This window comes from Phaenicophaeus curvirostris, chromosome 10 (genome assembly GCF_032191515.1).
Source record: "Phaenicophaeus curvirostris isolate KB17595 chromosome 10, BPBGC_Pcur_1.0, whole genome shotgun sequence".
In the NCBI taxonomy this organism is placed as follows: Eukaryota; Metazoa; Chordata; class Aves; order Cuculiformes; family Cuculidae; genus Phaenicophaeus; species Phaenicophaeus curvirostris.
Window position 1 is genome coordinate 11298374 of NC_091401.1, and position 27476 is coordinate 11325849.

Here is a 27476-nt window from a genome sequence, read left to right on the forward strand (position 1 = left end):
TGTAATGATAGTTCTATACTATAATAATAATACTATTCATAAATCACATTAATGTACAGATATCTGCATCTAGAGTTATGTTCTAGCTGACTGTTTCATCTGCAAAATTACTTTTTACTTTGTTTTTTTCCCCACTGCCTACCTGAAAAGTTTGAATACTGGATGCATGAGTATATTAGTAGGTCATAAAAGGAGAGGAGGAGCTGACGTACACTGCTTTCCATGCAATGGTAGTTTAAGAGGATCATTCAGCAGGCAGCAAACCAGTTTCAGTTGTATTAAGCAGACAGTCTATTAGAGTCTGCTGGTATGTATTCCACCTACTTCTGTTCCCCAGCTATGCTGAATCCACTGTGACCTTTCTGAAACACGCTGTGGATGCTATTATAACTTGACAGCATTGTGTGACTGCCTTACTGTTTTTTGTTCAATTTATTATATTAGTGTCATAACAGATTAATCAAATTGTATTTATGTGATCCTTTCCAGGGGGAAATGGGATTTGCTGGTTTTCCTGGAAATCCTGGCTATCCAGGCATACAGGTAAAAAAAGCAATAAACACACAAGAGAGCATGCACACACACTCCCCAGTATAAAAGCTTATGTTTTCTTCCAAAAGTATCAGCTTATCAGACCATTTCTTTTTATACAGTCATAATCACTTTTACTGTTTTCATGGCAGTCATAGTTACTCAACACTGTGATAGTAAATAAGGATGTAAGTAAACATTTCCTGTTTGGTGGACACGAGAGAATTCCATTTTGCGTACCACAGGAATTGGTTAATCCCAATTGCCAGTAGGTACCTGTAACTATACCAGTATAGCTATCTAATCCATGAATTGTAGTATTCTGCAAGTTACTCATGGCTGAGCTGCATTCCCGAAGAGGTATACTTGGTAAAGGAATTTGCTACTTAGGTAAATGCCTATTGATGTTCATTTTAATCCCATTTGCCCATTATCAGTTTCTAAACAGTGTGGAATCATTCAGATACTAAGTAAACAGAAACGTTACATGGCTTATTTAAAGAGAAAGATCACAACAGACCATTACTCCCCAAAAGTAGAATCAAACCTTAAGTGTTTTGCTTTTAAGAAGTACTGATTTTGATATGCATGTTGTTTTAGTTGGGGACATCTTTAACAAACTTGAGACAAGACATTGTATAGACAGAACAGTGCATTCATTTGTCTCCACTGACTAGCCCACAGCTTGTGAAGCCATCAATTAACACTACAAACAGTAAGGAAAAAAACAATTAATTGTTGGCAGATCATGCTAGGGAAAAGTTTGAATGCCTGCAGTAATGAGTTGGAAAGATAAAATTATAATTGCTAATATACATGTAGTAAAAGAAAACCAATCAAGTATAACCACAATTTAAAAATATCAGGGTAACTCACACAGATAAGCAGAATTCTGAAGGACTGCACAGATGCTGTAGTTTTGCTTGGGAAACAATTGGATAAATCTGATTATTCCTGAAAAGTGCAGAGCTATCTGGACTGCATCAGCTGTTCTGCTGGCCTCAACAGGTGTTGTTTATGATCTGCTAAAAATCACATAAACTGAAAGAACAAGAATATAATTAAAACCTCTTCTGAGAATAGCCCATCCTCATGCAGGTTTTCTGAAATAAAGATGTTCAAAGAGAATCTAAGATGTATTCACATTTAAGAGGAAGAAAAAGTCTAGGAAAAAAAGTTGTATTCAAAGTGGGCTTCATCTTTAAAAAATATTAACTGTTGCTTAGAGCAAAGAATGGACTTCCAAGGAGTTGTAGGCATACCTTTTGATCCCTAAATGCGGACACTGACAACATTGTGTGAGTCTTTCACATGAGCCAGTGATGTGCCCTGGCTGCAAAGGCAGCTAATGATATTCTGGAATGCAGTAGGAACAGTACTGCCAGTGGGCTGCGGGAGGTGATCCTTGCCCTCTACTCAGCTCTGCTCTCCATCCTTGTAGATGCTATAAAGCTCTCTGGATGTGGTCCTGGGCAACCAGCTGTAGGTTATCCTGCTTGAGCAGGAAGGTTGGACAAGGTGGCCTCCAGAGGTCCCTGCTGACCTCAACCATTCTGTGATAAATACAAAAAAACACAAAATACCTTCTTTAGACAAAAGACAAGGGACGATATGGATCCTGCTGAAGCCACTCAAGACCATTTGTCTCTGCTACTAATGGAATGAGTCATTAAAATAATGAATGGTCTTTACAAGCAGTGCAAAATTTTGGGCATCGATGTTGTATAAAGCTATAGAAACTTACAGAACAAATACAGTGTTTAAACTGATAACTGATTATAAGCTTTCATTTTAAGGAGACTCCAGGTCACAGGATACAGTAGAGTTATACTTCTACTGGCCATTTTTGATATTTCTTTTTAATAAACTGTTGGCAAGTCAAGTCTCCTGAATGGGAAGAGAAAACAGTATTAGTCAACAGAATAACCCAAACATATCTGTGCCACTATGAAGGAGCGTAACAGCAGTGGAAAGACAGTTAGTATGAAGCTGCCATACAGAGATGGTCATAAGACCCAACAGCCCAAAGACAGATTTTCAGAAACCACCACTTAAGTCTGTTGTTTAAGGAGATAACAAGAACTGAAATTTTTGAACTTCACTTACTGACTCTTCACTTCTTTCTTGTGTTCTAGTTGTGTAAATTTAAAGTGAACACGGTTATTGTACAAGTCTTGGGCCATATCTGTCTATTGTACAAATGGTTGATACTTTTATCATCATTAAATTAATTTTAAATGTCAAAATACTTTACAAGTTTATCAGAGGAGGAACTACCACACAGAAGACTTTTCTGTGTCATTGGGGAAGACAGATGTACATTCCTGTTTAAACTAGCCAAAGACAACACAAGGATGTTATTGCATTCTGTAAGATAAAGTTGAAATAAAAAGGCCAGCCAAAAGAGCAAAGGTCAAGAGGACAGCACCCACTGACAGCTCAGATCTATTTATATCAGCTTTTTTAAAAAGCCCAGAAAGAGGCATGGACTCCTTGCTTTGACTTGTGCAAGAATGGGTGTCCAGTTTTGCAGTCCCAGTTCTCCTTGTGTGTGTCCTAAAAGGCCCTGAACTCCAGACCCACGAATGCAACCTCACTATGCAGTTCCCACGTTCACATTCTTGTTTTCTCCATGCTTATCTGCTGCAGAGACCAGGGCTGATTCCTAATCTACAAAGCGAAAAGTCTAATACATTTTGCCACATAAAAGACTTCATTGAAGCCCACTTCACTTGCAATTCTAAATACCAAAATCCAAGGTAATCAGGAATCCTCCAAGCAGAAGCAATTTTTCTTGCCATTAGGAGGCACTTTTATGTTTCCCTGATGCAGATGTTTTAGAATTCTTATAAGAACTCTAGAGTTTCTCTTACATTCCACAGTATCTGTCAGACTGTGAAACTGCTTATCTGTCATCATAGACATTTCCAATTTCTGGTGTTGAATTTTAAGGTAAATAATTACAGCTTGGTTGTTAGATCAAAATGTCACAGTTAAACAGGTTCGGATTTACTAGAATTGATTTGTCTTTACAATAAATGAATTAAATCAAATACAGCAGCCAGAAGTTCTGAAGAGTCAAATAGATACCTGCAATATGCGGATTACTGTTTAGTCACTGACATCCTAAAAGATAATGACTGTTTTAAGTCTTTTTGCCTGGTTTTCAATGCTACAAAGTGTCAAAATCAAGTTTCCCAGGTGATGAGCCAGATCCTTACATACCCCACCCATGCTGAAATTCTCAGTCACATGCTAGCACACTGTATATTTGTATCTACCAGTTAAAATGTATTGTTGGACTCTTGCAGGGGGATCCAGGAGAAAAAGGTCCCCCAGGTCCTCCAGGAGCTGTTGGAACTCTGCCGCTTCCTATAAAAGGTTATAGCTGGTTTTAACCAGCCTTTCTGCTGTATAAAGTGTGCAGGAACTATTTTGCAAAGGTTTTTGAAAGTGATCACTAGGGATTCAGGGATCCTAGAACATTGACTTCCCAGCAGCCACCGGCTGAGTTTGTTCGGGTCTCACTGATCTTAGTGAAACTACATTGCCACAACACACAGATTTTAGACTACAATTAACCTGCCTAGTTCATAGCAGGAGTGAAATCCTGGAACTAGTACTCCCAACAGAATACCTGTCAATCCTATTACCTTCCTACCTAAGCCTCAGGCTGGGTTTATGTCCCAGCTTGCTTTATCTCCATCTTTATCATCTAACTGATGAAAAGTTGTGTGGCAGGTCTTATTTCATGGCAGGAGGCAGTGGGGAACAGGTAATCCAGCTGCCTGGAAGGGGCTTGCTTTGGCATATCACGCTTGGGGAACCTGTAAGAACATTTTATCATAAATTGTTTTTTTGAGTGCAGCAAATGCTGATTGTGAACACAGAAATTACAACACAACCTCAGTTCAGCAGAACCTCCTGATTGGATAAGGGCCTCATAAAAAAATCAGTTTAATTTGTTTTCCATCAGCTTCTTGTGTTTCCAGCCCATGCAACAAGAGACTTAACCCCATGCTTAGTATCTCAAGGAACACTTAAAGTTAATGTTTTGCATGATGTGCATACATGATGATACGTTCTTTGGGGAAAGCAGCCTTTAGCAGAATTGTTTGAGAACAGAAAAACTACCAATACTTTGTGGTTTTCAGTTTAATGAAGCCCTTTATATCTGATTCAGGTTTTCTTTATCACTATGTAATTGCAATTTTTACATTTTTTCATTATAGCAGTTTTGCAAATATACTTTTAAAATTTGGATCATTTCAACTAGGATGATCCTGAAATGACCTCCTGCATACGCTGCCAAACAAGCATAATATGAGATGCACTTTTACTTTAAATGCCACATGTATTTATTTTGGGGCAAATACTTCTCTCTGCATTCTGAAATAAACAGCACAAAGACACTACTACAGAGTGATGAAGGTTAAAACTGTGCCCATGAAACAGGCAGGAATCCATCAAAAAGTAACCAAATCCTCCCACCTTAAAAATTAAATTGTTACACATTTAAAAATGTTTCATGAAGACAAAAGAAGTTATGTGTTTCACTCCTGTGTAGTTCTCAAATCATAAATTTCGTTGCAGTTTAATTTAGATTTAAGCTGACAGTTGCATAAGGCATTCAGTTCACATGTTTTTATAATTCTCTGTAGGTCCACAAGGAGATCCTGGATTTCCAGGTCCTGCTGGTGATGTGGGGTCAGTCGGACCAATTGGTCCTGCAGGCTTTCAAGGAAGACCAGGAGATGACGGAACAAGTAAGAGAAATAGGGAATAAAATGTGAACTACATACTAGTAGGAGAGAAAGCAGTTAAAATTAAACTGTTGTTTGTTGTTGCTTGATGCAAGTCACTAAAAGTAAGGATTTTAGCTCTACAGAGAGTTCAATAAAAAATTAGCTCAGCACTTAGTGGCCAAAAATTATTATACCAGAAAAAAAACAGAAGACAAATCAGAACACTGCCATGCACTGCAGATCTATGGTACGCTTACATGTGCTCGAAAAGTCTATTCTTTATCTGAAAAAGATGTAAAGGAAGGTGATAAGGGTGCCTTTGCTCTGTCTAAGGAACTAGAATAACTAGGATGTCAGGAGAAAAGATAACAGGGAGGAGGAAAAATAGCATTTCAAGATCTAAAACAGGAGCCTCTTTTCCTGGGAATCCTGGAAAACCTAAACATTTAGATTTTAGGTCTTTGTTACATAGAAGCTCTTTTTCAAGACAACTCTGACTGGTCTGTAATTTCCTCCTTGACATCTAGTAGTAATCATGACTTTGAATTATGTAGGCCATATACCATTATTTTCTTTACAGGTCTACCTGGCTTGCCAGGAGTAAGTGGGCCACCAGGACCTCAAGGTTTTCAAGGTGATCCTGGTTTCCCTGGAACAGGTGAACCAATCCCAGGAAGTCCTGGATTTCCTGGACCACCAGGCCTACCAGGACAACCAGGAAGACAAGGCTTACCTGGACTACCCAGTAGGTTCAATGGTGATTTATATGGCAAGAATATAATTCTATGTATCAATAGATCCATTTCTTTTGTTGGTCCTACAAAAAAACATAGAGACGAAAAGTACATTTTGACAAGTATTATCAAAGTTTACATGCGATGTCAAAACCAAGATTTTTTTCCTATCATAAGTTTCAATCAGTGACAAGTCAAGATTTCATAGTTTTCTGGGTGATTTAAGTCCACATAGTAACCTATATGAAAAATGTCTCTAAAAATATATCACTGAAAGATAAAAACACAGCAAACTAGGGAAGAAACCCAAATCAACATCCTTTACTAAAGAAACAAGAGTTGTAAAATTCTACAGTGGAAGGAGTAGTTGCAATGAAAAAACATGTCAGCATTGACTCTGGCCAAACTGACTCTTGTAGTATGACCTGTAACCAATGACTTGTAAAGCATTTCATAAGAACTTCAGCGTTGCGTGTGAGGATAACAGAATAAGGGAGAGGAGAACACGTGACCCAAGATGTGGAAACAGTCAAATGTTTCATACTAGCTGCACAATTTGTTTTTTCAAAGGTGTAATCTGTACTGAGAGAGGGATCCCTGGAGAACCTGGAGCACAAGGTCAGATGGGCCTTCCAGGAAGAAAAGGTGTAAAAGGAGAAAAGGGTAAGCATGCTTGGTTAGCAACAACTTGAATACAAGACCTTTTGCCAGGTATGTCAGCCATAATTTGCAAGAAGTTTATGGTAACATGGAGGATAAGGCTCATCAAAGCGCGGAGTTAAATGGCGTGTTGGCACTGGGGCTTTTAAGTCAGTTGAGGCATGCCAGTACAGCAGTTATTTAGCACCGTAAAAAGAGACAGAGATGCTTCCCTCCTTTGAGGGCCATAATGAGATAAAACTGTCTCTGTGCTACTCGCACAGAAGAGGAAAAGGGCAGTTATTTTTGTGTTAATTTTGCAACTGTTTCAATGTAATTTTGATGCATTCACATAGGAAATCAAGGCCTCTGCTCATGTGTTGCTGGTCCTCCTGGTCCCCGTGGTGTGCAAGGACCTCCAGGTACTCCAGGAAAGAAAGGACAAATGGGATACCCTGGAAGACGTGGAGAGAAGGGTGATCCAGGCTTATCTGGTGCAGTGGGATCACCAGGGCTCCCTGTGAGTAGCTTTCATGAGCTTCAGTAAATAAATAACATCAAGCTACCACTTGCACAGGAGGCATTTAAGCAGAGTGGTGGAGGAACTGCCCTGGAAAACTACATGAAAGTTTTATCTATTTTTGATTATTACAATCTTGTTAGAAGATGAATTTTATTAGCTTCTATCTGATATCCCTTGCAGCAGTTGGCAGAGTTTTACACTGAGGAACAAAATCCCATGCTGTGTTTGTGGGGAGGTCAGGAGGCTTAGGAAAGCTAGTGAATGTTCATCTCTTTTTTTTTAACTTGATTTTGCTTTTAATTTTGAATACCCATTGCTTTTCTTGAAAATATTGTAGATGCACAAACTGCTTCACTAAAAATGTTTTAATTGTTTCAAAGGACAGCATTTCCAGCAAAACCTTAGAATTGCATGATGATGTCAGCAGGTCAAGATGGATTTTATGTCTACATCCACCTGGAGGAGGCAGGGTCTGAAGAAAAAGGAACCCTTGATTTTATTCAGGCATTTCAAGTCATTTTCTTTATTCCTTTTTTAGAAATTAATTGAAGAGCTTGATCTATTTTATATGCTTGATTTATTTTAGAAGGCGGCCTGAACATAAGGTCTTTCACTCCCACAAAGTCTGAAAGGCATTGCTATTTGTTAGTGTTTATCCCTTTACTGTTACATATTACTTCATAACATTCCATTTTCAGTTGAAACTCAAAGTTTGTTCTCCACAAGGATCGGCCACGACAGGCAATGCCTACCTATGACATAGGTATCAGCAATGAAGCTGAAATGGAATGAAAATGTCACCCTTGATTTAATAGTTCTTACAAGGAAAAAAAGAATACTATAGTCATCAAAATAAAGACTTTTTAGTTGAATGGACAGTTTTCTTGCAATGTAACAATTTCATTTCACCTTTCACAAAAGCAGAAACTGAATGAACCTTTTTAGTAGTAGAGAATCACGTGACATCAGCATACAATGTTCATTTTTTCCCATTCATTCCAAGTTAACAAATCTGACATCCATTTTTTGCATGGAAAAACCCTACAAAGGTTTTTTTCATAGCAGGGCGAGGGGAAGAAAATAATTAAGAGATATTTAAAAATATACCTTCAGGTCAGATGCATATTTCTACTTTAATATCAGCTCTCAGCAGGATTAACAAAACCAAATAAATTTCAACTCAAGACCTAGATGTTTCCTGGGTCAGTAATTTACTGGTTGATGCTTTTTTGCCTAATTCAGTGGAACTAGCCATTACTTTTGGAAATGGAATTATTTTCTTTAATATGTTTCATATAGTTTATCTTATTCCCCACAGGGAGCAATAGTTCAAAACACCAGTTAATCCAACTGCCTTAGGGATGCATTGTAAGGTGATTTATCGAACTTGTGGTGATTTTTTTCCATGCGTTCTGGTCTGGCATGCAGGCTGTACATGCAGGATGCTGCATAACAAAACAATGCCAAATAGAGGGCTTTTTCCTTGTGTGTGAGAGCAATTCCTTTGAAAATATAGGAGGAAAATATAGCTTTATAACCGTTCCCTTACAGGGTTTTGCGTTTGGATTTGTTGAGGTTCTGTTTTGCAGGACTCTTCTTTCACTTAAGGAATTGCTTAAGGGTTTCCAGATTTTTTTCTTTAAAAATAAAAATACCTAAACCAAAACCATTGTGAGGCTGAAGGAGGGAGCTGAAGGGGCTCTGCCATTCTGGTTCCAGTGGTTTCATTACAAGATTTGCATTATTTTTAATTTTTTTTTTCTTAAAATTCTATTACCTGAGATTTTAATCTTTGTTACTTTTGAAAGTACACTTTAGCCCTTGTGGTTCTGAAGTAAAGCCTAAAGTCTTGTCCTGAACACTTTTGTGTTCTTAGGTTGCTAAAGTAAGAAACAAGGACACAGCAGTCACTTTGGAAAGAAATTCACTTTGTTACAGAAGTGCTTCATTCTGTTGGATTTCCTACATATTTATTCTTTTTCCATTTTTCTGCTTTCTTTTCTTCCCAAGTATTGCTCACTGCCAACTTGAAGAGCTAGACATGCTAACAAATAGTTACTGCTAGTTTCACATTTGTCACATTTTTCAGAAAGTCTCCTGCCTGTTTTACAATTGGCATGATTTACAGTTTATATATTGTATTTTCTCCATCTATTTCTTAATGAAAGATTTTGATAACAGAGGACACTGGCTAAATAATACTGCAGTTTTTCAAGTGGCCTTTTACTTCTGTGTAAATGTCACATGGTAAAATGTATTTCCCAACATGTGCTGTCACCAGATCAGGCCTTCACCAGCAATAGCCTGCAAACCACCCTCTGCCTGGAGAACTCAGAGCACCAATCAGCATAAAAATATAGACAAGTACTTTTTTTCCTCTCTAAGCCTGCCAAGTCATGGATTCTTCTGACAATATCGGTACCTAACTAGACATAGATGAAATTTTTTATTGGCAGCTTTGTGGGCTTTCACTCAGCAAAAAACCATCACTTACCCACTGACATGTTTACTGCTGGAAGGGCAGCTTCATCAAGAGTCACCACGGAGATTCCCTTCCTGTGTAGCCTCGGTGGATAGTGGGTGAAGCCTGAAGTAGGAAGAGTTTGTGAATCGTTTTCATCTTGATGTTCTTGCATTTACAGCCACAGCTGTACGTGGCCATTGACCTGGTCCATCTAGTATTATAATTTCTTAGAGTTGTGTGTCTGTGTATTTGGCAGAGTCAGGTGGAAAAGGCCAGGTGCCGTTCAAACATCTGTTTATAGACTTCAAAAGAGATAAACGGTTTTTTTTGGCATATTACTTTATCTGGTCTGGTTTTGTGAAACAAGGCAAGAGCAAGAGATAGATATCAAATTGTTCACTCGGTTGCCATATTGGTACCTTGCTGGAGAGAACTGACAATTTTTTTTTTCTGCTTTTTGTCAATGCTAAGGGAACACCTGGTTCTGCTGGACAACATGGTGAAAAAGGAGAGAAGGGTGATCCAGGAAGGATTAGAATAAAAGGTAAACCCACAGTTATCACTAGCCTTTTTTTCCTATACAATCCTAGGCAATAGTGTGAGAAAGCTATATTTATCTTTAATAAAGTTATTAGTTAATAAGCTACTGAAGTCTAGAGGTGATGTGTACCCAAACTGCTTTCTTGGTACTGTCTTGTTAATTTTCTTATTACTAAACAGACGATCGGTGCAGGATTTTGTGGTTTTCACTTTATAGTTGAGCAATAGAACAGTTCTATTAGCTTGTGATTCATGCTGACTTTTCATGTGATAGAATCATAGAATAACCAGGTTGGAAGAGATCCACCGGATCATCGAGTCCAACCATTCCTATCAAACACTAAACCATGCCCCTTAGCAGCTCTTAGCACTTGTCACAGCTCTTTCCTACAACTTGACTGTTTTGCAGCGCTGTGATGAAAGATTACACAGCTGGGCTGCACCAGAGCTGACTTCAAACCTGGCACCTAAACTTTTGGGATGGTGAAAAGAGGTTGCAGATGAAAATGATGGGCTACTGACTGGTTAGGGCAACCAGAGTCTGTCAGTATGCAGAGAGCATGCAACAGAATAACCGCTCTCAGAGGATAACTTGAGGGATGTGAGAACTTGGAAGGGCTATGCCCAACATCTTAAGACTTGTATATCCACTTCAGATAAATCCCTATGAGACAAACAGCAGTCTAGGGGACAGAAACAGAAGAGGGAAAAATTTAAGATCCACTATGTTTGGGTTGTCTTCTGTGATAGAGACACCAAAATGCAGTCACAATCCTGGACTTCATTTATCCTGGAGCCCAAATACGTGATGTGACAGATAATCATGGAATAGCTTGGGTTGGAAGGGACCTTAAAGATCATCCAGTTCCAACCTCCCTGCTATGGGCAAGGACACCTCCCACTGGATCAGGTTGCTCATCCAATCTGGTCTTGTATGGTTCCAGGACCCTTGGAGATCTGTATAGCAAAGAATAAGCAGAATACAATTATTGTTAAAGCATGAAGAAATATGATTGTACAGAAGCCACCCCCCGAAGTGTCGTATGCCAATGTGTCCATGCTGTTGTCTCAACTTAAGCCACCAACATGCTTCTTGGGAAGAACTCAAAGTCTCAATGGCCACTCAGATTTATGCTCCTGTTTCTAAAAACCATTTTTGACCACGCATTGAATGGAAACAATAAGCCACAGTTGCACAATTGGAAGTCTTGTAATTAAATAGATCAAAACCTTTCCATGGTTATGATTTATAAGATCTAAAGAAACAGAGAACAAGAAATTACAGCAATCTGATGGCAAAGCTTAATTAGAAATGCTAAACTACTCATTCAGACAAAAGATTGTCCATCTTATTGTTTGTGAAATAGCTTTGGATGCTTGTGCATTTTTATAGATATTGTTGCAGGGCAAAACATTTACTGCTTATTTGCAAAGGATTTCTTGACACAACACAACGAATCTTTGGGTTAGAATAGTTTTCAGGTCTTTCATGCAAAAATTATATTTTCATAAATGTCAGTGCAATCTAGGGGTTAAAAAAGAGAAAAAATCTTTTGGGGAGATTGATGGAAATGTTCTGCATCTTATGGTATTGTTAATCCCAATTTCACTGAAACTGAGAATAAATTGACTTATTTCAATAACAAAACATTTTCAGTATGTGTACAGCATGAACAAAAGCCACATTTTTGTGGTGCCTGTAAACACATCTTCTATGGAGAGACCAAGGTGTTCCATGAGGCATCCAACTACACACTGCCTAATATAGCTTATTAAGGAATGTGAATTCAAGAACTGGCAATTGTCATATGGATAAATAGTTACCTGAGCAGAAATAAAAAACCCCAAATGCACTGCAAATATTAGACTACTTTTTTTTTTTTCCAATTGTTTTAAGGAATAAAAGGTGAAAGAGGTCCTGCTGGCGTTCCAGGATTTCCAGGCCAAAGAGGCAATGATGGCAGAGATGGGGAAGTAGGATTGCCTGGGGAAAAAGGAGCTGAGGTATGTTTGACTTTCTCAGAATTTCTTTCCATTTCAGTTAACATGTTGACTTGCAAACGAACTGGCTACTTATTGAACTTACTGTTTTATTCTGAAGTCCTGGATTAATCACTTCTAACATTTTATGTAAGCCTAGGTAAAAATATCATAGTTTTTATCCAATGAAAAATTATTTCCTTGGAAGTATTAATGTTTATTTTGTTATTCCTGAATATTATTTCTGCATATACTGTCCAGTAACATTGTGGGATCAGGAAATTAAAAAAAAAACCAAAACCACAAACCTCTACCATTTTTCCTATTGTTCTTGAATATTTAAAACTATGAATATCATCCCTGTAGTCACTTAATTGTGGGAGAGTCGTTTCTCCAGATAATTCTTTTACATTGCTTTTTTATAATCAAAACAAGGAAAGAAAGTAGTTGTTCTTATTTCTTATCAACAATTTCTTTTTTTCAGGGTGATTCTGGAGTATCACTGCCAGGTGATAAAGGATTCCCTGGGGTCCCAGGACTTCCTGGTATAAAAGGACAGATAGGATTGCCTGGTTTGGGGTTTCCTGGCCCTCCAGGAGTCAGAGGTAGCCCTGGAGACTTTGGTGATACTGGTGGCATTGGGCCACCTGGTCCAAAGGGCCAGAAAGGTAATATTTAATGTTTACATTAAGAATGAATTAACGAAATACATGTTTAGTAGAATGCATTTCATTTCCATAGGTATTATATACAGTTTTATTCATCAATAGTCATGTAAAATATGACCACGGAAAGGTACAAAGCTGTCAGCATTTAGCAACAGAAACTAGTAAGAATATGAATTTCTAGCTAGGGGCCTTAAACCTGCAAAGTGCTGCTTGCATACTATCAGAAAAACTATTTTCTGTTGTGAAGAGTATTCCTGAGTGTAAGAATTTGCAAGGCAATGCTTTTTTGCTAAATGAGCAGGAAAATACAACTCATACTTAAAACTTGGTTTGGGTTTTTCGGTTGAAAAAAATACCCACTAAAACAAAGCAATCTACACTGAGAGCAAGTAGTATGAACCAGAAATGAACCTAGATTTGAGATTGAGAATTGAGATGAAATATTATTTCTTTCTTGTAACTGAGACTGCTGCAAAGACAAACTTCTGTGATGAGTGAAAATAAATCTTTGTCATTACACAGTACACTTGCATTACAACAATCTGAAACATTACCAATATTCTGAACAAAATAAATGTCAAGAAAAAATATTTCAAGATTCACCATCAAACCTTAAGTAACATGGAAATAACGATGTACATAAACAGTCCCTTCTCTTTACCTCTGCACATCTTGCTGGTCAATTCCACAGAAATATAACAGTAACTCCATTTGGGACTCCATTTCTACTAAAATCAAACAGACCAGTTCCTTTCTCCCTCTTGCTTCAGGTGAGACTGTCTGCATTACGTTACCATACCCTGGAAATCCAGGTCCTCCAGGTCTTAAAGGTGTTCAAGGTATGTTTACAGATGGCAGATTTTTTTGTTTTAATCAAAACAGAGCTTTAAGTTGCTAATTTAAAAAAAAAAGGAGCTATCCTGAAAAGGTACATTATTCTAGTTTTTCAAAAGGTACACACGTCAAAATGTAAATCTGCAAATACATAGAAATACACTCACCTAATGGAACCAAGGGCTACACAGCCGCAGTTTGCACGGTCAGAAGGTGTACAGGCTGCCTCCATAGGAATGCCGAACTGACTCTGTCCTGCCTCAAGTAAGATGCATGAGAGGGCCTGTAAAATACACAGATGGCTGGAGTGGGACCAGACCTAGAATACGTACATCTGGATATCATCAAAAGAAAAGGCGTGAGAGGCAAAGATATGCTGCAAGTCTGTAATTTCTAAAACTATGTTGTTCATGGCAAGCTGCAGTTGTCCCCTAAAACTTATTACCATTACTATGATTTGTTTAACTTAATTTACAAGCAGAGAACTTACCCAGGAACTGGCAAAACGTTGCTTAGGATCCAACACTTTTGAAATATTCCTGAAAATCCTGATCAGAACAAATGGAGATACTGGACTTTGAAGCTCCTTAGAACAGTATTACACAGCTCCCTGACATCAACAGCTGTGGGTGGTAGCCATAATGTGTACAGACATGAGGGTGGTGAGAAACTGGAACAGGTTGCTTGCAGAAGTTGTGGATGCCCCCTCCCTGGAGGTGTTCAAGGCCAGGTTGGATGGGGCCTTGAGCAGCCCGGTCTGGTGGGAAGTGTCCCTGTCCATGGCAGGAATATTGGAACTGGATTATCTTTAAAGTCCCTTCCAACCCAAATCCATTCTATAATTCTAAGACAGAACAGGGATTAGCATATTGAGCTCATCTTCATCATTCCAGAAGCATCATATAGCACAAGAGAACGTAAAAGTTTGAGTTGACACCTGTCATTCACTGGGTTAATATTGCTAACGTTCTAACAGTAAAATGTTACATGAGGCTTTTGTTTCCCAGTTTGCTCTGGTGATTTGCCATTTGGTGTTTATGCGTTAGGGAACAGGTCCATTTAGGAAAACGGCAAACATGTATTTGATTGTGATTTGGTGGTAACTATGGCCCAAAATGTTAGAAGCAGATGCAGTCCCCTTATCTTCAAAGTACATGAATTTGCATGGGATAAAGAAGCAATACTGTTTCTTAGATCACACATTTCAGAGCTCTGTCAGTTGGGGTTTTTTTTAAATATTTTCTTTCTATTTCCAGGACCAAAGGGTTTAAAGGGACTCCCTGGTCGTCCTGGACCAAGTGGATTTGATGGGCAAAAAGGCCATCAAGGCAGGCCAGGAACAGGAATTCCTGGGCCAGAAGGTGAGTTGTGCATTTCTTAATCCAGAACACCTGCTGGTCAAGCTATAATGCATATGTGCAGGATAAAATAGCTACTGCGATACAACAGAATAGGAAGCGCATTTCAATGAAAGCTGGTGGAAGTGGAACCTTCACCAATTTCCCTTTCTTTCCTCAAGCATTCCAGGTGCTGCAGTGACCTAAAGTTTAGTGTCCAGGAAGGAAACAGTCTCCAAAAAGTGAGAATCATGATAATTTTAGCAAAGGTTTTGAACAGGACAAGAGTGACTGTCACAAGATAGATGCTGCCCTAAAGAAAACCACTGTCACTTCCAACAGGAATAATTACCTCCCTCAGTACTCATGTATCATTAGCTGTAAATTGGAAACCTGAAATTTAAAGTATAACATTAATTTTCTTTGCAAACTGATTATTTAATTCTGGTTAAATTAGCATTGTAGTATTCTACAGTTCTGGAACCTCTGCCCCGTAAAGCTACTGAATTCTGCTCTATTTAAATTTTAAAATCATATCAACAGGCTTTCGAGGCCAACCTGGTGACCCTGGTGATGAAGGTGAGAGAGGAGATACCGTTGATGGCAGAAACGGCCCTCCAGGTCCACCTGGCATAGATGGTCAGAAAGGTGTTCCAGGTGATACCACATATGGTCCTCCAGGAATCCCAGGCAACAGAGGACTGCCAGGACCACCTGGGGCACAAGGAGCAAGAGGTGATCCAGGCATTTCTGGGCTTCGAGGTATGAACTGTTTTTTATGAAGCATTTCTATATGTTCTAAGGAGAAAAATCTGAGCAAAGTCAGTCCTAATTCACATAAAACTTACTCTTCTCTGGATCTATAGTGGTGACTGTGAATAGTGCGCCCTATTTTTATATTTATGTTTTCACAGTTAAGGTTGATGTGCACTGCAGGACGGGGAAGATGCCTTGACTCAGTCCATGGAGTAAACAGTGCAGCTTCCCTTTAGTGCTGTTACATGCTGCCTAGTGGCTATCTGTGCGTAGGGCCTCCTGCTCTGCCACGGAGATAGTCCCTGCCTCAGATTGCTTCCTTAAGTCTGAGAGGATTGGCAAAAGGGGGCAGAACACTCAAGAAGAGAGGAGTGTATTTCGTTGCCCAGGGGTACATCTGTAGCGCTGACCCCAGGGTTGTGTAGCTGGTGCAGGGCAGCTAGAGCTCCTTCCTTTCTGCTCCTGCATATCAGAAACATACTACATCCTCCTAGCCAATGGATGAGAGATGAATTTGTATTTCTTCCATAAAGAAAGAAGCTTTCCACAACAACCAATTTTAAATTGCAGAAAAGCATCAGTTTTCACAAACGAGGCAAAAGCTAGAGGAAAAGTAAGATATTACAATAACCAAACATGCAATTTCAAAATTACAATTAGGATTCCTGAGGGATGGCAAGTAATGGAAGTAAAATGCTTTACAGCGTTTTTTTGTTTCCAGGACAGCCTGGTACCCCAGGATTTCCAGGTGCCAAAGGTTTTAGAGGCCCAGAAGGAGATATAGGAGCACCAGGCTGTCCAGGCTTCCCTGGTCCACCATGTGACACAGCTTTACCAGGGCCACCAGGACTCAGAGGTGTCGTGGGCATGCCAGGACCTCAAGGTACACAACATCCATCACGATGTCTCACAGCATTAAGCTTTGCGTGTCTGTTCTAGCAGATATAATCACATGGGTTTTGTGGCTGGCATCACAAATATTTCCATAGGGGCTGCTTATTAGTTGGGGGTGTAGATTATGTTTTGCACATTTCCTTAAATTCAGTAGTGTTTATCTCACGTTTCCCAACTTCCTTTCTATTCCCATAAATGATGTTTCTTAAATGGCTGAATCACAGTGTCAAGTAATAAATGGAAGAATTATCTCTTATTCTGTTGTCCTGAGTAGCTTAACTAAGGTTTTGTCATTACTTGTGATACTTTTATCTTCCTTATTCTTTAATAAAAGTGTTATTTAGGGAGAGCTAGCAGACATTTATGTCAAAATTATTTACAAATTAGTAGGGATTTTTAACAGGGTATTTCTGATACATCTCTCACTAAAGACGTATAAGAAAACAAACATTCCATGCAGAGGAAATATGTAGGCAGAGCCAGGACTTCAGAATGGTAGCAAAGTTTTCAAGTTACTTTGCTGGTTTTGATAATATATGAATTTATACCAAACCCCATCACTTTCTACTTTTTAGATGCAATTGCTGAACCCTTTATTGCATTTACATACATAGATTAAAACTCTTTTTTCAGGCTTACCAGGCTTTAAAGGCCAGAGGGGAGACAGAGGCTTAGCTGGGCCACCTGGAATCAAAGGTCTCAGAGGCTCTCCTGGCTCACAAGGTCCCCCAGGTCCTCCAGGCTCCCGAGGACTTCCAGGACTTCCAGGCAATAAAGGACCACCTGGTTTGCCAGGACAAACAGGTACATTAAGCACCCTGCAAACCACCTCATCTATAACTTCTCTTGTAGAGAGAGCTATTTCTACCGCTGTTAAAGCCAGAAAGTGCTTTGCATGCTCCTCTCTTTCCAGCTTTGAGTACAAGACCCTGTAGCAAGGTAGAGGCAATAAGAGTGGCATCGTTTGTTCTTTCTCTTATAATAAAAACAAAGGCATTGAAATAATCCGATGCATCTTGGTGCATCCAGCTGCTTTAGTTGTTTTGTAACACTGACATTTTTCCATGTATTATTACCTGACTATTTGTAATAGGTTGTTATAATATGCTATGATGAGAACAATATTCTTATTATATTCAGACTGTCTCCTTTCCTGATACAGTCTGATGTGTGCCGATGAGTAGGAGGAGAAATAGCTTCACATTTTGTCTGATACTTATAAAACATGTGACCTTGGTCCCAAGTCATCACTGGCCAATGGGCAAAATTTCTGAGTAACTATAACAAACCCCTGGTTTCCTCTGTCTGTCATCTGGACAGTAGGAGTTGTCATCTCCAGTAGCCACATGCAAAATCTGTGTGTTGTACTTTAGATGTGTTTGGGGTAGCTGCGTTAGTAGTGAATTGTTGCCTAAGTCTCCATGCGGTGGCAGCAGGGGAAGGAAGGTGCTGGTTTGCTTCAGGGCAGTCTGGATTTCAAGACAAGTTTGATCTTGTCGTGAAGCAATGCTCCACCTGCTGGTTCTCTAGCTTTGCTTATTTCCTAAGGAGTCCTTCTAAACTTCCTGCCTTTTGCTTTAGAATATGACAGCAACAGCATAGCAGACTGAATATGTAAATAAAGCATTTCCTGTTACCAGGAAGCAAAGGGATTCAAGGACCCCAAGGATTCCCAGGACTCCCAGGAACACAAGGCCTGATGGGAATCACTGGTGTAAAAGGCGAAGAAGGAAAAATGGGTCCACCTGGGCCTAGTGGAGAATGTGGGGATATGGGAATAAAAGGTTTGTAAAAATCTGTTTCACTCTCTTGTTGTTTTACTGTATGTTCAGTTACGTTACTACTATGTTAGGAATATATTTAATTTTCTTCTTGTTATAACAGTACATTCGCTTCTATTTTCAGAAATACTTAATACTAATTCCAGTTATATCACTTACACACGCATAATAAAAATAACGCAAGGAAAATTAATTCCACTCAGATTATTAGGTGCATTTACCACTTAATCAATCAAAGTAAGATCACTTACTCAAACAAACCTTGATTTTTGTCCTGTACACATCTGAATCTTCAGATTTTTCAAGTTTTCTATCACATTTTCTGTGTTCTTAAAACTATGTAAAACATAGAGGAAATAATCTCTCTACATATTAATGCAGGAAAGAGAACAACAGTCTCCAAGGTGCAATTACAGGTAGTACACTGCAGAATGGACAATACAATTGCCATCTTTCATATTCCAGACAAGCAGGGAGTAAATTCTGATTTAACATCAGCTGGGTTACTACTGAATTAACTAAAAAGCAAGAGAAGGGTAAAAAATTCTGTTAGCAGTGAGCCTGCTGAAACAGCTTAGAACTGCATTGGTATTTGAAGGCTTTCTCTGTTCAGGAAGCCTTTACTAAAATTAATTTTTAGGACATGTAACTCATGAGGATTTACTTACTTTCCATATGTTTGTTTCATAGGTGAAAGAGGGCCGCCAGGAGACAGTGGCTACATTAATATCCGTCTAGAGAAGGGACAAAAGGGGGAACCAGGGTTTCCTGGTGTGAATGGATCTAGAGGTGAAAGAGGTGAGTACATAAAAGAAAGCCCTGCATTCACACACACTTGTCTTATAAAAATCACTGGTGTTTTTCATAGGTTTGAACTCAAAGCTGCAGGAACATCCAGCTTCTATATTGTTTATGGATTTTTGAGCTAGCAGGCTAGTTTCTTTGGACAATTACTAAGGCAATACACAAACTGTAAAAACATAGCCACTTTCAAAGTAAGTGTCAAATGATTTAACCATGTTGGTCATTATCTTGTTTGGCAATTAACTTAAGGTGAAAAAGGCAATACTGGTTTCAGAGGCACCCCAGGACTGCCAGGGAAGAATGGTGTCCCAGGAATGCCAGGTGACCATGGTGACACTGGCCTGATGGGGTTTCCAGGACCACGAGGTTTCCCAGGACCAAAGGGCTTCAGAGGAATTCTGGGTTTTCAAGGACAACCAGGTGACCAGGTAAACTGAAAGTGGTAGTGAAATGTCCTGGTCTTCACAGTTACCTCCTGCCTCCAGGAAATACAGTGAAGGGTGCTTCTATTGTACTTGCCCATTAGATATTCCTCCTGAGAAGAGAATGAGAGTGTAATAGGGAAGGTTAATGCCTTAAGGCAGCACTTCAATGCTGTGACTACATATTAGCAGGAACTGTAGTCAGGGGCTTCTCCCCTCCTGGCTACATGCTGTGATTTTGTTATATTGCCACTTGGTGGAAGTCTGAACTACACTGCAATAAGTAGAGTGGGGGCAAAAAATGGATGCACAATCAAGTCTTTAACATTATTCTTAAGAAGTCACTTACTGCAGAGATTATAACAGCAGCAACATAAGTATGAGTTAATATATAGCTGCTGCTTCGTATCTTGCTGTGTGGAGCAGCCAAACCAATAGACAAGACAAACCAAGTCTTCTGTTGCTGTACGGACAACTTGCACCAGAGAGAACCCAGGCAAGCAGTTTTGGTCAAGAACAAATACACAAACCTGCATATACATCACTAATGGAGATAAGGGAAACTTCACTGGCTTGTAAACGAGGTAGACAGGCAGTGAGGTTATGTGAGTTGTGTTTATGATAAAGGGACATATCTTTGCTTATCTTGGCTTCTATTTTATTTTGTTTTGCTGATTATAGGTCATTATTCAAATAGAGAAATCTTTACATTTTGACTGACACATCACAGGATATTTCTTGTTAATGTTCATAGATATTTTGGGTAACATACAGCAATATTTTGTACATTTTTATGGTACCTTTTAAAACAAATTACTTAAGCCACCTGTGGGGAATTTAAGGTGTTCTAGCCAAGAGTTAGCATGAACCATAAAAGCAGAAATTCAACATGATTAGCGAGTCTAATCTACAGTTTCTTGGAAGTGTTAGTGGTCAGCATTAGAAGGGTAACAAAGACCGCATGCTTTTTTGTTGAGATGAAGATACAGTTTTGCTATTCATATTGATTGCTGGTGCATTTAACAGCATAAGAGAACCAAATGCTCCTTTAGATCATTCCTGCTGCATGTATTATACATCAGACATTTTTATTTTGTTTTTAAAAAAATATCAGGGTGACACCGGCTTACCAGGAATCCCTGGAAATCCAGGACTGACTGGCCAGAAAGGATCGAAAGGTAACACATTTATAATGAGCTCTCTTTTGAAAACAGCAATACTGTTCAAATGTATATGCCCCGATAGATGCTGAGGAGTCAATAGACAAGGGAAAACAGCACAGAAGGGAAAATAATTAGGACATGAATGTCATTAGAAACAAGTCTGACTTACCTGAAGGCAAAGCTTGCACTTCAGTTTGTTCCTTATAAAGCAGGTCTTACTCATTTAGAAGATAAACTTGTGTCAAATTTCACGGAGTTTAAAAATTCCATCAAACACATGAAAATCCACTCTTATGGATCTGTAAAAGTTGTCAAATCAAATAAGCCGAAATTCAGTCGTTTATAGTATTGTGGTATGGCATTATTCAGGGAATAGGAAATGATGCCCAGGGAGGTGGTGGAGTCCCCATCCCTGGAGGTGTTTAATAGACTGGTAGATGAGGTACTCAGGGATACCGTATAGTAGTGGACAGGTATGGATAGACTTTATGATCTCAAAAGTATTTTCCAACCAAGATTCCAAGATTCTACAATATTTCATCTTACCTCTTCACAGCAAAATCAGAAAATGAAGCTTGAGACAGCACGAATAGGTAGGAGAGGTCAGACATTTGTACAGACGTTGTAAGGCAGTATTGCTAGGCAATATTGATGATGCGATAAAAAGGAATTTCAGCACAGAGACTAAGAAGAAAGCTTGCTGGCTTAAAGTCTGCAGCTAGTCCCCACAATGTCTGTACTGAGTAAATAGACTCACGCTGCATTGATTTTGCACATCTTCACAAACCTATATAAGGAGTTCTCTTTGGTTAATAAAGTATTGCAGGGATCGTATGCAATAGCTTCCATTTTCAATGTATGCTGCAGTATTATGGGAAGTTCCCGTAATTTTTGAGTTTGTTTTTTTTGTCATTTCCATGAGTACTGCCTATAGGTATTCTAAACACAAACCATATCAGTATGTCAAGACATACTGGGCTCACAGATAATTTGCACGTACCAAAACATTCTTCATTGTGTTCCCTCAGTCTCTTGACAGCTGGTGATATCTACGAGTAAATTATCTGATCTTAACAAAATTTTCCAGCTTTGTCTTTGTGGATGAAAAGGATACTTGTATGTAATTAAAATCATTGTACCTCAACAGGCAGGAGAGGCGACATAACCGCTCTGCTTGGTGCACATGGTCAAAGAGGGTCTCCTGGAGATCCAGGATTGCCAGGTACCTCCGTGTCATTAAAGAAAGAAATGGACTTAAGGACTCACTTTCTCTGAGTTTTGTTAGAGGAGAGGGGGCTCTGATTCTGTGCATATTGTGTTATTTTCTATAGTCATAAACGCAGAGACTGGAGAGGCTTCACACTGTGCAGTATGGCTGGAATGAATATAGGAGATAGAGTATGCTATTGTCTAGTACAGCACCAATGAACATATTAATACTTACCAGAATCCAACCCAGCTTGGCTGTATCTTGCCGGCCATTCCTGCTTTTTCAGATATCACCAGAGAGATCAGTGTGATACAATGCTAATAAATTGATGCGAGGATGTAAGGTATTTCAATAAAATTCATTTTCTAGTCAAGAAACCCTTTACTGAACTTGTATGTTTTTAAACTTACCATGAGATGAAGAATAGGCAACATTAAACAAACAATACTAGATTTTTTTTTTCTTTAAGGACTCTGTGGATTCCCAGGAGAGAAGGGTTCGCCTGGTGTCCAAGGGCAGCCTGGAAGACCTGGATCCAAGGGTGACCCCGGATACCCAGGAACACCTGGATTTCCAGGTAATGCCGAAGTTTAAAAAATAGCGCCATGTAACAGCTCAAAAGAGATACGGATCAGGAAAATGCAGCTGAGGAGGCACCTCTGTGGAGGATGCCAGAGAAATCATATGAAAACATATATTGAAAGCTATCTCAGTACTTACGGACAACAACAATAGTCTGGTCAGAGTCTTGGAGCGAAAGAGCTATCCGTTCTTCACACATTCCTGTACACATTCGGGTGCGTCTGATTAATGCAGTGGGCTGCAGCGCATGAGAAAAAAAAAAAAAGGAAAAACCAACACTTTCATAGATCTGCATATTTAGAGTTGTTTGGATTTTTTTTTTTCCCACTCGTAGGAGCTACAGGTCCTCAGGGATTACCAGGAGAACCTGGAGAAAAAGGGAAACATGGAATTTCTGGACCTCCAGGATTACAAGGATTACCTGGATCCCAAGGCAGAAAAGGTAAACAGAATACAGTGCAGTTCCACTGGTAACAACAGCACAAGATATAAACACCCTTTTAGTAGTGAAAATGGAAAAGACCTAACTGTGAGCATGACTGTGATCCTATATTCTTTTACACTAAGTAGAATTAAACCAGTTCCCATCACCTTTGAGTAGTAACATAAGTGGTACCTCTAAAATTGGGCTACAATCTCAAGTGAGTAAGGAAGAAGGTAGAAAAAAATTCTGATTCAGCTCGTGTAATTGATAGCAGAAGTGAAGGAAAAAGGAGTTTGCAGTTATTCAGATGTTTCAGCTCGGTTATCTTGTGTTCTACCTTTTCACCATGGAGTGCCGCTATTGCTCTACAAAACCAGAAGATTGCTATGGATAATTTTGTCTTAAACATTTGTTTTAACAAACTATGGGTCAAATTTTGTTGTTGGGTTTGTTTTCTCAAAAAAGGGTTTTTTTTTGTTGATTAAATATGTTTCCTCCAAATCCTTATTTACACTATTCATGATAACTGTTACCTTTAGCAGTTCATCAGTACAGATGGTTTTGTTGGAGAACATTATTAACTTTTACTATATTCAGACTGAAAAATTACAATTATAAGTTACATGAATGCTTCCTAAACAAAGGTAATCAGCTATGTACTTTGTATCATCTCTCTGTTATAGTATGCTTCATAGCCAGTTCCCGGGCAAGAAGAATATTATTAGCGACTCATATACAGAAATCACAGTAAAGTAACGCTCAGGGCTAAGGTAAATGGTTAGAGAGGACAATAGATACATTTTATCAAATTCAGACTAAGGAAAAATAGAGGTTTCTTATAAACTACTGAAAATGTATATGAAAAATGGAAACTATTTATGATTGCTTGCAGTAAATACGTGGTGCTGATTTAAACTGTCATGACAGATTCCTTGCTGATGCATAATCTGCAAGAGAACATTTCATTGTTGCAACAATATTTGCTGTAGCAAAGGCAGGGGTCTGCAGTGACAGAGATGTCTAAATTGAGGGGGGTCAACCTCCCCTCGTTTCTTCTGCTGAAAACTTTTTAGTAGCAGATGAACTCCTTCCTTCTTTTCTGTATGGTGTAGATGTTATCCCAACTCCTGCACAGGAAACGTAACAAATCAACATACATTCTGCAGACAGAAAAGTTCCATTCCAAATGGCAACTCATTAGAGACCAAGTTGTCTGCCAAGCCATAGGATTCTATATGTTGCCAGCAGAGTTGGAAAGAAGGTTAACACCTTTGAAATTATACCCTGTAATGAAAACTGAAAGGAATTGGTATTGCAATTCAATTGGAGAATATAGATCTTAATACTATTTTCAATAAATGTTGTTGCTAGCATGAGAAGTGAAATGCTTAATTGGCTGTTCATAGCTACGTATATGGCCTTGTTAATCTAATTGCTTCTCATTCACATTAAATGTCTTGTGCCTGAAGAAGTTTTAGATTAAAAAAATAGTTAAACAGCATCTACAAAAGCACAATCATATTTTCATTACAGAGATAGTTTTACTAGTTAAGGGCTTAGTCTGCCATGCCTTCCTTGTGTGAGTAATCCTTGATGAAGCAAGTAATATTAAGAACATCAGCAGAATTACTTGTATGTGTAGGAGCGGAATTGGGCTGTAAAACACAGAAACAGTGGTTCATACACAGGTCAGCCAATTCAGCTGTACCTAGAATACGGAACTGTAGCAATCCAAAAATCTAGAATTACAAGTGCTGATATTCTAATGGATTGTTGGCAAATGTGTCAGAAATTCCCTGGAAAGCAAGTAAACCAAGCCATCAATCTTGACTGAATGAGCTAAAGATCAAAAAAAGTTTTAAATGGTGACCTGGGTGCCAAAAATAATCAGGAATTCATAGTAATAGTAAAATATCACTGTTCAAGTCCCCAGATTGGTGTGCGGCTCCTACATAAATTTGAAAGTGGAAACACGCGCAAAGCACAAGCAGGCAGCAGAAAGCAGCACTAGAACTTAGGATGTCATGACAAGTTAAAGAGCAGTTAATTAAGGGCACAGAAGATAGTCCAGGTTAGATTACTGGTATCCTACATTATAAATGGGATTCCATAGAAAGTCTGTCATCAGTATCTTGCAGGTTTTCAAAGAAGCTTCCAGATTTAACATTTTTCCAGACCAGTATTTGCTACACGCTGGATTTATTCCACCACTTCCCCCACCCCACCTTTCTTTTAATTCCTTCATTAAATTCTAACTACAATTATTCAACAGTTTCTGGGAACAAAGCTATGGAGTTGTTATTTTTGGTGTGTCATTTAGAGAGCTCTAGGGCCCTTTTATTTTCCCTTTCTCAGATGACCCGGCTTTGAACTAGGGGCATTTGGCAGGTAAAGCAGTTGATGAAGGGCATTTGTGTTGCTGTTCCTACAGCAGTTTGTCCCTGCCAAATCTGACCAGCTTATAAACTTTTTTAAAGATATCCATTTAGATGTGCTTAAGTAGAGCAATAAATTCTTCCATGATGTATGCTCTGGATAGACAGCAGCTTTGCGTGCTGCTGGACATGCTGGGATCAAGTGCAGGAACTGAAACAGAGAACCTACATCTTCTATGCCAGGCAGTAGCTACGCAGGGAAGAGGAGACAGATGAAGATAATTCACACTTGTGCAGCTGGACTGGGAATCCTCCGTGGCAGGGAGGAGAACCATTGAGGAAGGAAATTAGGCAGAGATAAGGAGCAAAGGTGGAAAAGAGACAGGTATTGGCACTGACAGTATTGCTCAACTTCTCGATTGGTGCCCACTCTGACCGATCCCTTACCAAATGATCCATCAGTTTTGCCAGATCTGTTCCTATAACCAAGTGACAGGCTCCTCTCTGCAGGGTATGTCTTAACATTTGATACTTCATCTGTACAACTTAGGAAATTACGAAGTGCTAATGGCATAGAGATATTTTTACCCTCTACTGCAGACAATCAGCACAAGTTTAGATTACTTCAACTTTTTTTAAAAAATTAATTAAAAAAATGCCACTTACGTTTTTCCTGGTTCTGTTTTAGCAATTTTCAAAAAAGCACAGATTATAAACCAAAAGTTCTATCTGACTGCCACAAACACTCAGCCTGTGATCTGGTCATTTAGTGAACATCACTACTGATAAAGCTGCTCTATACCATCTTATGTCAGCATAGGTCTCATTGACAGCTTTGTTGTCTTCAAAGACCTTGTGCTGTTCAATTTAAAGAATTTTTGTCATGGTGTGATGCAAAAAAAAAAGCAGTGTTTTCTGTATGAAACCTGCAGGACCAGGGAAAAGAAGACAGGCAAAAATGTAGCTTCTTTCTAATACAGCCAGATTAAATTGCACCTAGATTGGAACAGAAGCTGTAAAGGAGTTGCAACTTTACAGTTATTGCCGGTAGTGTCTGCATCCCAGTCACTTGATCATATGGTGCTAACACAAGTAACTTTGGACTAGTTAATCTTGTGTAGCAGTAGTGCTGTAGCCACAGTGTAGAAATACCTAAAGGATTAAAAGCTATGTTTGCTGCATTCTTTGATGTGAAACTGTATTATTACTGCTATTTTCAGATTTTTTTCACATTTTCCTTTACAAAACCCCTGCAGTCGGGTGCAATGGGATCGAGTCTTCAGTTGTCAATAAGAATAAAAATCAGCAAATAACCCTGTCTTGATCCAGAAAGTGTTGTCAGAAAAAAATTGCATAATTATTAATTGTGTGACATGAACGGATTATTATGGCACCCGATCATGCCTGTAATTCCTCTCAGGTCTTCCTGGACTGCCTGGACTGTATGGCTTGAATGGACTAAAGGGTCAAAAAGGTTCTGCAGGAGCTCCAGGTAAAGAAAGGAAATAGCTACGTGGAACAGAATGTCATCTCTAACTTGACTTGAATGTTCAAGGAATGATACACATGATTTTGATATTTTCCTCACTTAGAAAATATCATTAAGGGTCAGACTAAACTTTCAAACAGCAGCTAAAGTGTGCCTAGTGACACACCTACAGCGATCTGGGGGAAAACTTTCAAACTTCCATTACTCGTATCATTCTGGGGTGGTTTCCCCTTCCCCCATTACTCATGTAGAACCTGTCAAGGCTGTTTATAAAACGAAAATGTTAAGTGCAGATGATTCAAAGTAGAGCCAAGTCTCTAGGTTTTTTATATGTAAAAGATAAAACAAATTAAAAGGAGACTTAAGAAATCCCAGCCCTATAAAGTCTGTGTGAGTTGTGCTACAAACTTAAGGGGAACATGGATTTCACTCATACTGATCTCTCTGCAACTTTCAATAGGTGTTTTTGAAGCAATATTAAAAACCAGTGCTCACCATCTGCCCAGAGATTACAAATTTATGCTCCTAGAAAATTAAGTTTAGGACTATACAATCACTTTAAATTTCAAATTACAGCAAAT

At 38.9% G+C, this 27476-nt stretch overlaps 1 protein-coding gene and 1 long non-coding RNA gene across 2 annotated transcripts in view; one reads left to right on the top strand and one right to left on the bottom strand.

Annotated features, from left to right (window-relative positions):
• Window positions 1–27476, top strand: part of COL4A4 (collagen type IV alpha 4 chain) — a 63659-nt gene that overhangs the window by 25993 nt on the left and 10190 nt on the right. The window contains exons 16-37 of the mRNA XM_069864643.1: window positions 490–543; window positions 3843–3912; window positions 5193–5297; window positions 5857–6021; window positions 6581–6673; window positions 7006–7169; window positions 10108–10180; window positions 12074–12180; window positions 12641–12824; window positions 13595–13663; window positions 14915–15019; window positions 15539–15757; window positions 16473–16634; window positions 17279–17449; window positions 18286–18429; window positions 19117–19224; window positions 19480–19658; window positions 20767–20830; window positions 21963–22037; window positions 22495–22602; window positions 22942–23049; window positions 26827–26898. Coding sequence (XP_069720744.1) covers window positions 490–543; window positions 3843–3912; window positions 5193–5297; window positions 5857–6021; window positions 6581–6673; window positions 7006–7169; window positions 10108–10180; window positions 12074–12180; window positions 12641–12824; window positions 13595–13663; window positions 14915–15019; window positions 15539–15757; window positions 16473–16634; window positions 17279–17449; window positions 18286–18429; window positions 19117–19224; window positions 19480–19658; window positions 20767–20830; window positions 21963–22037; window positions 22495–22602; window positions 22942–23049; window positions 26827–26898 — 2599 coding nt within the window. The remainder of the gene's footprint in view (window positions 1–489; window positions 544–3842; window positions 3913–5192; window positions 5298–5856; window positions 6022–6580; window positions 6674–7005; window positions 7170–10107; window positions 10181–12073; window positions 12181–12640; window positions 12825–13594; window positions 13664–14914; window positions 15020–15538; window positions 15758–16472; window positions 16635–17278; window positions 17450–18285; window positions 18430–19116; window positions 19225–19479; window positions 19659–20766; window positions 20831–21962; window positions 22038–22494; window positions 22603–22941; window positions 23050–26826; window positions 26899–27476) is intronic.
• Window positions 9218–19255, bottom strand: LOC138724576 (uncharacterized). Its single transcript, XR_011338078.1, has 3 exons — window positions 19095–19255; window positions 17285–17428; window positions 9218–9759 (listed from the first exon to the last, which is right to left on the bottom strand). It is a non-coding gene; the product is annotated as an uncharacterized lncRNA (long non-coding RNA).